Source organism: Chaetodon auriga, chromosome 23, assembly GCF_051107435.1.
Source record: "Chaetodon auriga isolate fChaAug3 chromosome 23, fChaAug3.hap1, whole genome shotgun sequence".
NCBI lineage: Eukaryota > Metazoa > Chordata > Actinopteri > Chaetodontiformes > Chaetodontidae > Chaetodon > Chaetodon auriga.
Window position 1 is genome coordinate 9,320,077 of NC_135096.1, and position 13,001 is coordinate 9,333,077.

The 13,001-nt window shown below is 41.6% G+C and overlaps 1 protein-coding gene across 4 annotated transcripts in view; it reads right to left on the bottom strand.

Moving 5' to 3' along the window:
• Nucleotides 1-7,766: 7,766 nt before the first annotated feature.
• Nucleotides 7,767-13,001, bottom strand: part of LOC143315976 (gamma-aminobutyric acid receptor subunit beta-3-like) — a 57,916-nt gene continuing 52,681 nt past the window's right edge. For all 4 annotated transcript variants that reach the window (XM_076723617.1, XM_076723616.1, XM_076723618.1 and 1 more), the window contains one exon: nt 7,767-11,085. In XM_076723617.1, coding sequence (XP_076579732.1) covers nt 10,714-11,085 — 372 coding nt within the window. In that variant the 3' untranslated portion in view covers nt 7,767-10,713. The remainder of the gene's footprint in view (nt 11,086-13,001) is intronic.

Consider the following 13,001-nt stretch of genomic DNA (forward strand, 5'->3'; position numbering starts at 1 on the left):
GTCAGTTAAGATTCAAATTTCCAAACAATCAGCACCCAAAGTCTGAAATAAACTCCAGTACATGCAGAACTTGTTAGCTCACCCACGCTTGCTCCCATGACCACATCCTCAAAGGATCCAATTCAAAGTCCTTCACAACCGACTTCACCGCCTCAGTACCAACCATACTCAGGACCAAGCACCAGATACATACTAGAATAAAAACATGCATAACTGCTTAATGCTCCACTATGTTCATCAGCTAACAGCAAACTTTATCTGATTGTGATTCAGTTTTTCAGAGTTTTATCACTGAAAACAAAAATTAAAATGGCGCCAGTAAGAGGGAACTAAAACATTAAAGGCACAGGCCATAAAACCAAAACAATGAGCTAGAGGACACTAAAGCTAAGCTAGTTGCTAGCTTCGTCTGATGGTGTGCAGTGGGTTGTGTGTGGATGCTCTGTAGAGAGGAGCCTATTCTCTGTGGGTGTGTGACCTCTTTCACTTTACACATTGTCATTTGATCTATTTTTGACATAAAAATATTGAGTATAGCAGCTTTAAAGTCTACAAATCTGGTAAATTCTCAAGCATCAGTACAAGATGAAATCACAGACAATGCGGCAATTTATCACATGTATGTAAATCAATTCTGAAAGACTGTTTAAGTCTTATATGTTACTTTATGAGACACGTTTAACTTACATTGGATGATGTCACGTAAATCAAAGCCTAACACTACTGTATTCTCTAAAGACATGTAGTGAGCTGCACAGCTACAGATGCAGTCATGTTCAGTTAAACATGGCATTAGTTAGATTCATAAGTTATTGTCATAAATGTGAAGCTAGACTACACAAAATATTCCTCTCCAGTTTAACAGGGCAAAGCAGTGGTCACTATTCCCTTTAATCTACCTCCAAAGAGCATGTTTTTCTTAGTAATGACTGCAGTGAGCAGATGTGACTTAAGATATGAGTTGTTTCTAGGTCGCACATAATAGGACATGTTGTTCTCTGTAGTATTGAACACTTGGGGAATAACCCTTTAAATGTTTAATGATCTGGGGATATGCAGTCGCCTCTTCAAGAAAAGTTTATTGTGTAAGGACTCATTGGAGGAAGTATGAGCCATCAAAATATTGCCTTACAGTACGGGACGTCCCTGCCTGCCAGCTGATGCCAGGAAGTGTGTCTTACAAAATAAAAGACAGGTTCTAATGAGGGAGTAATGAGAGACAGAGTGTCGAGATGAGGGGTAGAGAGCGAGCTAATACACTGCCGCTGCCGCCGCAGCTGTTGTGTACCATTGAGCGCATAAAACAGAAAGGCATCATCAAAAAGCACATGGAAGAGTCAATGTATTCCCCGTAGTCTCCGAGACAGTCTTTTGATGCTGAAACAGACTTTCTTTCTCTCTCCATCCTTCCCTTCTCCCTCCTACTCTCTCCCACGCTCCCTCCATTGCTTGCCGTGCTGCTGATGAATTAAAAGAAAGTATGTCAGTTGGCAGGCAGGGAGGGGAGAGAAGAAAGAAAGAAGACATCAGAAAGAATTCATTCAGTGAGTTTCTCAACAAGAAACACGGGCTGAATCTTCACCGCCTCATGAGCTTTCGGGGCTCCGAGGCGGTTATTTGGGTCAGCCATTGGGGTTGAGAAGCCACCGTGATCAGCACTTTCAACTTGGGTCAACAAAAACACGACAAAAAAACGGGACATATGTATTGATAAGCTACTTCATATTCCCATTAGAACAACTTGGCCTGAGCGTCCACGGGGTGCAAGCAGCGCTAAACAAGTGTAGCACCGTATAATACAAAGCCCTTGCTGTGGAAGCTGCTGTTGCTATGCGACTGTTGAGGGCCTGTTTGGACTACTGTATAGCACTGCTATGCTAAAAGTTGAAATGTTTTCATCTCGCAGCAACTGATGATCTGACTGCTCCAAACATGACGAGCTCTCAGCGCTGCACGGTGTGAGCCCGCATTTGAAATTTCCATTCAAAAAGAAGGAGAAAAGAAGTGGATTCTGTGAACTAGGTTAATGTTCCCAGCATGAATGCAGCCTCTCTCTGGGTTATGAAACAGACTCTGGTCCCAAAAGTTCAGTCTTTATAAAGCACCTACTAAACTTTTAACAGTGTAACTTCTGTTTTAAATTGAGGCTTTGTAACTTTTGCTGAACATATATCACAGAAACCTCGACAATGGCTGGAGCTGCTTCGATTTGGCAAGGCGTTTGATGTCAGATGATAGTGATGATGATGATGCTACTCGCAGCTGGTTTTCCAGGTTTGGGTCAGTCAGTCTTGAGCAGAATTTTTTCTTGAAAAGAGCCGCTCACAAGAACAGGTTGTTGCTTTGCAGCTCATGTCGCAGGTCGTCAGGCACATCAGCTGATCCCGCATGAAACAGCAAATACACTCAGTTCCTTTTGTTTGCTTCTCATGTCCTGAAACCTCTCGCCGAATGCCTGAAGGAGTTTTCACACTCAGCAGCACGCTCAGGTGTCATAGCAGCTTTCGTTCTTGCAGAGCAGGAAAATGCACAGTTTCCTCTTTCCAGTTGGGTTGCAGCAACAAACATGGGTCATGATAACCTACTTGCACAGACGACCTATATGGCTGAGGAGAGGCTGTTTCAGACAGCTAAAAATCACCATCATTTAGCTCAAAGTGCTGCAGTTCCAGCCTCACAGAGCCACCAGCAGATTGTAGGCTCTTGTTTAACCACAATTTATACTGCTCATTGCTTCATATAACCACCATATCTCTGCCCTGCATGTTCTTTTTGTGCATTTTTCGTGTTGTACGGTTATTTGCTGCTATTGCGGCCTCACATTTCCCCACTGAAAGTAATGAAAATGCTATCTAATATCCAATTCTTGACATCATAATTAAATATTCATATTCTTTTCATTGCTCGTTTATGAAAGCAATAACTCACTCACCACAGTGCTTCAGAGCAGCTCATGGAGCTCCACTCTGCTTCAGGTCATGCCTAACAATGGCTCTTATCCCCCACCCCCAGGAAAACTCACGAAGCATTCCGAGGCTCATTGTCTGTGAATGAAGAGCTATGATTCGTGCACAGTTGTGATGGTATTCATCAACACATCCCCTGAATATCTGATCCTCATCAGAACTCTTTGAGCAATTCTAGTAGATCTAGATCCTTTGCACTGGCAGTGCATGGATGTATGTATCCATGTATGTATGGATCTGGTTACCACTCGTCATAGTTTTTAGTTTTCCACGTGTTGTCCCTTTACAAAGCTTCAGCGTGAACATCCAGACTGAGTCGAGAAGATCAAAATGAGTGATAGCGACGCAGAGAGAGGGGAAGCCGCTCGTAATAAAATACTGTTTTCTTTTGTTCCGATAACCTTTGGTTGACTTTTGGTTTACAGGCCTCTCGAGTGCTTTTTATTAGTGACTTGGCATGTTGTTTGCCCGAGGTCATCCATCAACATCTCTGTCATCCCCCCAACGACCGCCACGCTCCTGAGAAATACCAGGCAGGACTGTAAGCTCAGATATGATCCTTTATTTATCTGTTTGGATGTTCTAAAAATAAGGACGGGGGACAGCTGTTTCCAACGCAGCAAAAGAAACTGACAAAATTGAAGAGTAGGAATATGTGTTTTTTTTTTCCCTCTCAAAACTGAGCGCAGAGATGATCTGGGGACCTGATGTGCTAGAAACAGTTTGACAGCACATGAAGCCTCTTGCAAATCTGTACTTTGGTTGTGTGATGGTACAGAGGCAAGAACTGCATGTGCTGTGAGTAGGAAGTTAGGCAGGTAGGTACAGCTGGATAAACAAACTGTATTTGCTATATTAAGGCGCCTCCAAAGCTCCTAACACCCTGCTGCGACACACACCAGATTTTTCCCTCTTTTCTGTCTTGAACGTCTGAGCCATCATCGAGATCTAACCCTCCAGCTCGCCTGATTATCCAGTATTTGGCCTTGTGTTCCCCTTTAGCCCTCATGATTGGTCGGGCCTCATTATTTCGTACTCCAACTGCCAAAAGAATATGAGTTGCTTCACTATGTGGGCTTGAACATGTCCTACAGACAAAATATGTGCCTTTTCAACAACAGCTCCAGTCACACGACTCCCTAAAACTGCTGAACAATGATATTCTTTAATGATTATTTTAATGATAAACTGTGAAATATACCTTGGGGTTAGAACCCCTATATACATTATAAAGGCTCCAAAGGAAAGAGATTAAAAATCTATCACGCGTACCCCAAGGGACTCATATGCCATGAAGAGGCAAGGGGGAATTGGAAAGCCAAGCTCAGCATTTTCTGAAGTGATTATGCATAAATAGTATGCGATATAGCCAATCTATATTTTCTCTACCTGAGATGGAGGGGAGGTGATCCCCCTCCTAAAGGGATTCCATCAGGCTGCTTCCTCACAGCAGCAGTAAAGACGTCTTATTTTAATGCTCAACGTGTGTTTTCTTGAATTACATCCACTGTTGTTTAATGTCACCAATTTGTTCATGGATGACTTATCCTGACCAAATTGACACAATCAGTTTCCATCATTGGCAAATGAGGGTCTCTCTCTTTCTCGAATGATTGCGATGCTGTGGAGCACCACACACGCCTGCTCTGGAGAGAACCTCAGGCCACAGAGGCAGCTGAACTGGGACTTCTTGACCCCAGAGGTCATCTCTCATCTCTGACCCTGCACTTACTTATCGCCACATTAAAGCGGCTTTGTGGGGGTGTCGGTGGGTCCGGATAGGGGTGTCATCAAGCACCTGGTGCAGGCGTATCCTCTGTCCTCCAAAGTCCATCAAAAAGTCCTGCTAATAAAGGAAGATAAAATGATTTAGTGTAAGCAACAGTGGTGCAGTTTAATAATAATAATAATAATACAACTGTGTATATTTTCCATACCTTACTCAAACTGGTGACCAGCATCCAACCATCAATTAATGGTTGCATATCATCTGCAAAGGCATTTCAGGTTAATTTCACAATGGAAGCACTGAAACGGAGGAACCAGCGAAGGGTTTTTAAAGGGAACCCACTGTGCTCACTAACAAAGTTTGTGCTTTGTGAAGATTTCTGACAAATGTGCAAAGTCTGTTGTGCAGCACTGTTAATTTCCCAGCATGCAATGTGCACATGTGCCACCCATCACCTGCCAAACACCAAGTAGTTTACCTGACTTTCTATTCATAAAATCTCACCCTCCTGCTCCCCAAAGGGTCCAAGAATTGAGCCGAGGGAATCCTATGAAGGAATTAGATTGATATATTATATTTCATATGCAAGTAAACGTCACACTGATATGTAATGTAGTCAACTATGAATGTATGATTCCAGGGATTTTATTGAAGGTTTTTTTTATAGCGAATGGACAGAGAATGACCACTGACTGCATGTACATACATATTATAGATGTTTTTTACAGCCTGAGTAGCGCATGACTAATAAATGCACCTGTAAAATCACTGGGGTCACTCAAAGGTATCAGAGCTTGAAAAGCTACAGAATCTCCCCACATCAGCTTCACTGCAGCTGGATCGTTCAGAGGCCACACTCCGCTGCCGGTTAGTGACATCATCCAGCACTAACATGAAGTCTGCTTTGAGAACTGTTTTTATTTCCCTTGAAAGAAAAAAAGCATTTCTTTCCCTGCCTTGAGCTCCCTGTGCAGTAGGTATTGGATTTGTTCAGCAATTTCAAACATGCTTTACTGCTTCGCTGTTGTCACCCACAGTCACAGTAAAACCCAACACAGCTGCTCCCAGTTGTATCTCTTTACGAGAGGTCCCATAGAGACATCATTTGAGACAGACTCATCCTTAATGAATTGCAATGCTTGGATTACCTCCGTACACTCAGCTGGTCCTTAAAGTAAATTAATTGCAATGTATTATTTACAGTTAACCCAGGTCTGTTTGTGCAGATATCCAGTATGAGCACGGCTGGCTACCATTAGCATCGTGTGCACGTTGAGATGTCTGAGCTGTGGTGGAGCTGGTTTAGAGGGCTTATACAGTATTAAGATTTTATCTTTCTCAGATATTTATTAGGGCGAACGCAACATTTCCAACTTCTCCTTTGCCAACAAGACAAAGATGAACTAATGGTGAGTGGAGTCTAGTAATGCCAGCTTTGCTGAGCATCCTGTTTCATTGTGACAGAGCTGACACCCAAAATTACATTATAACACCTTATTTTTCTGTGCAAATGTGCTGTTGTGTGTTGATGAATTCAAAAGTAGTTCTATGTGGGTCCCTTTGGTAGCTCTGACCTCCTTCTAATGGCCTAATTATAATCATTAGCTTTAAAAGCAGGAAACTCTCTTCGTAAATACACATTATACTCTATAGTGGTGGGGTTCTAATGTGGGATCCTGTGGAAGAAGAAGGAAATTCACGGGGTCTTTCAGTAGGAATTCCCTAAAATTTGCCACACTGGATCAGGACTTTTAGGTTTTGACTGAAGAGAGTTATTTGAGCTATATGTTGTCCATTACTGCTGCAGTGCCATATGAGCATGATGCATGAACGATTAAACAATATCTATGCTGCCCGATAATAACCTCCACCTCCACAGTTTTGTTTGTTTTTTTTTTTTTCAACCTTTATTTATCCAGGGAATTACTGAACTCTTATTCATCAACACTCTGGCACAGATTCATTAAGTTCACTCATACACTGGGAGTCGCCAAAGACAATAACAAGTCTTTAACTGAATAGCTGCATTGGGAACAGGTAGGGATGGAGTGCCTTGCTCAAGGGCGCCTGTATAGCTGAAGACACTCAGAAGTTTTGGCATACGTACAAACAACCTTTATTATCCCAAGCCTTATTAAAATGTTTCTTACGGTTTATTGGGTGCTTGCAGTGGCTGTTCATTGTATTAGCTTGCTATACATGTACATTCTTTCTGGAGTGTCATGCATGCTCGCAATACCAAATACACAGGTACAATGTATATAATTTATTTGATGGTTTAACATGATAATCTATTGAAAAAGGAAGAGAAACATACAGATATACAGTATAAATCTAAGCCTAAATACATTTTGTGGCAGCACAGAACATTTCACATTCCATTATGGGACCAAGGCCATACAACACCTGAAGTCTTTGATGACTCTTATTAATTAATTCTTTTTTTTTTGTACTTTTTTCTTTGTAATGTAGGCTCACATGGCATACTGTCATCTCTAAAACGAGCAGTTGGCAGCTCTCTTAAATGAGTTTGCAAAATATCTTTTTTTTTTTAAAAAAAATCCTCCCAAGTTATGAACTGTAGTTGCATGCATGATAAACAAGTATCTAGAGTTTGTTAACAGTTACTGTCTCTTGTACTTTTCAACTGCACTCACGAGTTTGGTAATTTAAAAAGACTTATACAATGACCAACTGCAGAAAAGTCTTTGAAATCTCACCACATGTCCTGAAAGTGATCATTTAAATCAAAGTCATCCAGTAAGCCATTAAGATTTTCTTTTTTGACTGTTTCATTATTTCAGGTATTTCCTGCTGCAGACTACACAACGCAGCTTGAAACGTCTTTGGACAAACTGGATCCACGACTTTAAAACACCCCGTGAATGCATGAGATGAAACATTGCTTTGTGCCCACAACCAAAGTCAAGACATCCTCTGAGAGTGTGTTCAGACATGAACCGTACAGCGGTCAAATTCGCATCACTAGCTGTCTTTCCATCAAGGTGTTCTACGTGCATTTTGATAGAAATGGAAAAATTTGAAAGAACTCCCTCAATTTCCCCGAAAAGTTTTTACACTTGCTTTTTGTCTTTTTCAAAAGTGTTGATGCACTAAATGGGAGATGGAAACACTTAAGTTCTGCCAACATAACTCATGATTAATCAGCTGTTTCTGCTAGAAAACCCAAAGAAGAAGAAACTGTTTCTGCTGTCATTGTCTTCCTGGGTTACGGATTCCATCACGCGCAAACACATGGCTGGTAGTACCAACAACAGGTACGTGAAAACATGGCCAATACTTGTTGACATGAAAGAACAATTACACACTGTCCAAATGAAACAAATCCCTGCAGACCTCACTCCATTTTTCTCTCGCGTGGCTAAGGCGACTCATGTCGTTTCCAGTTTTCAACATTCTTCTTCTTCTACTCTGTTTATTATAACCATGCACAATGTCGATTATGCTGCCTGCTTCTGGTGAAACCACGCTTCATGTAACCTGGTTTATTCACTCAAAACTAATTCATTGAAACGTGCCTTCATAGTTTTTTCTGTTTGTCCTTTTTTCTGCAACATTATAGAATTTCACTTGCTTGACAACAGACGGAAACACAGCTAGGTGAAAATTTGCCTTCTTTCTGAACACACTTTCAGCGAGATGTTTTGGCTTATTATATATATAGAAATAATTTCACCTGGAACTCTAGCGGTCTTCTTTGTCGGACCCGGGTCGTGTGTGCACTGCGGCCCGTCTACACAGTAGAAAATGGGACAAGAAACCAGCAAGAGATGAGGGGCCACTTGAATGTGGAATCAACTGGAGCCCTAATCAATCAGGGTGGAGGTCAATCCTGTTTCCAGAAACAAAATAGCATTTTTGCAGCAACAATCCAAGTACAATACATTCAATTCTTAGTCAAACATCAATCAGTCTGTACACATAAAACTTGACAATTTTTCACTTCAAAGGTTGGTCCCAGGTGACTGTCAGTACAGACCAAGCTTCTCAATCACAACAGAACTCAGTGTTATCAAGTAGCATTTTTTTCCCCTACACGTTTTCTTGTACATGCACATGTATGTCATGTATCTATGCTTCAAATTTACACCATTGTCCATGAGTTGTAATTGGCTGATTGCTCTGCGACCTAAGGTGGAATGGCACACAGTTTATAAAACGAGTCGGGCAGGAGAGCTATCCACAAAACTACGTTGATATTTGTCCATAGTCGAGCAAGCAGCACAGAAAACATACGGTCCACCCGCGGCCTTCCTCTGTCAAGCTCTCCATATCCATTTCCCATTTCTCTCACACACATGCACATGCACACACTGTTAAAACGCCATCTTGTCCCGCTCTTTCTTCCGTCACTCGCAACGTAAGAATGGGCGTTACATTCTGGTGGAGAAACGATGACCATGGCTCATTATCCTCTCCCTGAAGAATGGATCCGATACATTCAGTGCTAGTATGTGCTTATTAGTCGACGGGCCAGTTATCGTGGTCCGTCTATGGAATCAGTGAAATCCATTTGCATCACTTGCTGCTGTATGGCGAGGCATACAGTCACTCTTCAAATGCAGAGTGAACAGACATACAGTGTCTAGTGTGGAACTTCATGGTCGGACGTTTGAGGAGAAATGTATTCAGAGTGGCTCACAAACGCTCTAAAAACTGAACCGGTGCTTCAAACTGGCCTGTGTTAATTTGCTTCATCCTTTTTTTTTCTTTTTTTTTGCACTAGTCTGACAGTTAATAGCCAGTATGACAATCACAAAATGCTCAATATTTGATCATTTTCATTTTGGGTTGTACACACAGTATATATATATACATTTATGTATATACACACCTATGTACTTATGTACAAAAAATGGGTTTCATTCCTCCTCTCCATCACCACAACAGAGTTAGTGCTGAGCAAAAGAAAAAAAATTAACAAGACGGGTTAGGAAATTAAATGAATACCTGAAGACACAGAGTACAAAAATATCAGAATATTTCATGGTTTTGAGTAACCGTGTTGCCCAAAAGGCCCTTGGCAGTTGTTAAAATCAGACAATTTTTCGAGTAAATTTGTTAAATTGGAGTGCAATTCTGTCATGCGACCACTTGAAGCACTGTCGCTAGCAGGTAGAAGTGAAAGAAAATGGCAGTTTCATTCATATTTGTGCTTTTTCCCTCTCATCAAATGACCAAAAAGGTTATTTCAGTGACACGTCTCTTTGTCGAGAAAAGCTGTCAGATAGCAAAAAATTCAGAACCTGAGTCACAATCATCCTGAACTGAGGACAAAATCCTCAACTTGAAGTTATTGTGTTTGGATAAAGGTTTACCAGATCTATGCATGAAAGAGTTTATAGCAAGTACACTGTATCAGCACAGTCTTTTCTTCTATAAAGTTGTGACATAACCCAAGGCATAAAGAGTGATTATTTTTCACTATGGCTGATCATTACATGCATTAATAGTGCATAGGGTACCAGTCAAACATACATTAGTTTGTTTTATGGATTTTTTAGGAATTGCCTGCACTTATCTGACCACCTGTGTCGTAGAAAGTTTTTTTTTTTTTTGATTAGAAAAATCCTTGCGTTAACTGCTATTGTGTTACTGAGTTTTTGTTTTGTTTTTTTTGCAAATACTGTATTATTTATTCAATTGCTGGCTTTGTATCTCTCTATTTACACATTACTGAGAGGGCAGATGTTGGGAAATGACTGTCACAAGTCCCAATTACAGTACATACTTTAGAAAATAAAAAGACCTTGGTACTTAGGATTCAAAGACTGCAAATATAAAAACAATTTTGACGAGAACTTGGTCCAAAACTCAGTAGTCTCTTCTCAGTCAGCTTTTTTTTTTCTTTTTTCTTTTTTTGTCTTGTACTGTTGCAGTCTTCAACTCGACAGATTACATCAGGTATAAAAGCAACAGACAAAAGGAAGAAACAAGAACAAAATGAAAAAAAATAATCAAACAAACAACAACAAACATCTCAACAAAACATTCCAATCAGACATAGTAGAGCCAGTAGATGAGGTTGAACAGTGAGAAAACGGAAGGGAAGATGATGCGTGACCAGCGGTCGATGGCGTTCACATCCGTCAGGTCGGGGATTTTGATTTTGAGCTGCGAGGACCGCCTCCGCAGGCGGCTGCGTTTCATCTGGGCGGACCGGTCCAGGGAGTGGCGGCTGGCGGAGCGCGGGCCGATGCCGCCGCTCTGCTTGCGGTACTGGATGTGCGTCGAGGCCGTGCTGTCCAACTGCACCATGGACTGAGAGTTCCTAATGTCTGCCACGCTGGTGGTGATCTCGCCTCCCGCCACTTCGTTATGGATTTCCAGGGTGGTTAGCAGGATGTTCCCGTGGCCGTGCGGTTCCGCCTGAATGGATAAAGAAATGAGAAAACTAATTAACAACATTATGTGCAGGTAAAGGGAACAGCTAGAGAGGAGTCTACCTGAAGTTTCAAGGCATTCAAGACCATGAAATGTGGATGTCATCATGGGAGGATTACAGAACGGGTCAACCGGGCACAGGCGCAAGGGGTCCGCCTATGTTTGAAGCGACTGTACACATGGCGAGTCAGAAAGGCAGTCAAATGACCGCAAAGAAACTCAAGATGATTACAAAAAGATGCAAACCAAAGGTAAAGAGAGGCAAAACAACCAGTGCTTCATGTAGGAGGGGTGGGTGGGGTGCTTTTGCATGCCTGTGCCAGGGGCCCAATGTCTCATAATCCGTCCATGGATGTCATTCCATGAATTTACCATGGCAACAAGGCAAACTACGCGTCCAAAAACTGCACCTCTTTTGAGTGTTCAAAGTTGTCGCCTTAAATATTCCTACAAAGCGATGAAAAGTGTCCCTGTGTGGAAAATGACTGATACTTTTCTAAACGATACCAAACGCTGTGCTTCGCCTTTGCTCCTGACATAACAGACATGTAAATTAGTTATATGACACCTCACCTGTCTGTAGTCAATTCTAACTTATTGCACCTGTTAATAATCACCATTTTGCACATCACAGAGAAACCTGTCTGAGTGCTTCTTGTGTATGGAAAAGTAATTGAGTGGAGGAGGGAGCAGTTTCAGGCACAGCTTCTGCATTGTGTCAATGGCATTTTCAATGGCAGCCATTCTTAGCACGTCATCCAGATGGCTATTTAATTTAAAATGACTAAGCAGCACCACTCGAGCCACTGGCTGCTCTGCATGACTGAAGAACAGGAGGAGAGTTTCCATTGATATGAATGAACAAAGAAATGTGAGCGAAAAGTACTTTTTTCCTTTTGAATGATTGAAACAATCCAAAAGGGCAATTTGGATAAAGAGAAAAGACATGCAGAGGTATCAGAATGTCCTGATTGGGCGTTATGCTTCCTGTTATAACTTGTAATATGACAATAATAACATAAGCCCATAGGAGATACATCATACTCCATGCCTATGATGTGTGCACCACAAAACAAATCAACAATAATTGACAATGGCGATCATTCATGCAAATGTAGCAACTGTGGAAGTCCCACATTTCCCTTTTTAACGTCTCAGTGTTTGCACAGGTCAACCCTGAAGGTGTTTTCACACAGGAAGCAAAGCAAATTTTCACCTTGTGCTACTTTGCACAGATTTGAAAGCTGGATCGTTTGTGCAGTCTGTGTTTAGGTGACCCAGAATGCCGATGGACAGTATCGGCTGTACAGATGTTAGCTGTTAGCTAGGTAGCACCCAGAACTAACCATGAACTCCAGGTCTTGATGTAATTTCCCTCCACTTTGTTTCCCTTTTCAACTGGCCTGAGGTGAATTCGCATCTATTAGTGCACACTTGCATCTTTTCACTGACTGTGTCTGAAATTTGCTTCACGTTCTGTCTGAACACACTATTAGAAGGAAGCGCTTACCTTACTTCTGTTTACTCAACCAGCGAAATGCATTTATTTTTATAGAAATTGGAGACGTTGATGATAAACTCCTCCTTTTTAAAAGCAGTGGGCTACTATTGACTTCCATTAAATACTTCCAGCATTTGTTACGTTTTCCAAAGGGAATCCTGGCTGCTTCCACTAATGCAGCAAAGATCCGTGACAGGGGACCTCTGCAGTGACTACCCACTGAAAGTCGGACTGCTTTACCACATCCTGACATGCGCAATGCCACCTCATGAAAGCTGTGTGAGAAATGTGGCTTTTAATGATGATTTCAATGAGAAACGATACACAGGCGGCATGCACTCAGGATGATCTCTGAAAGACAATAAACAAATTCATATCTGAGAGACCAGTTTTACAATGC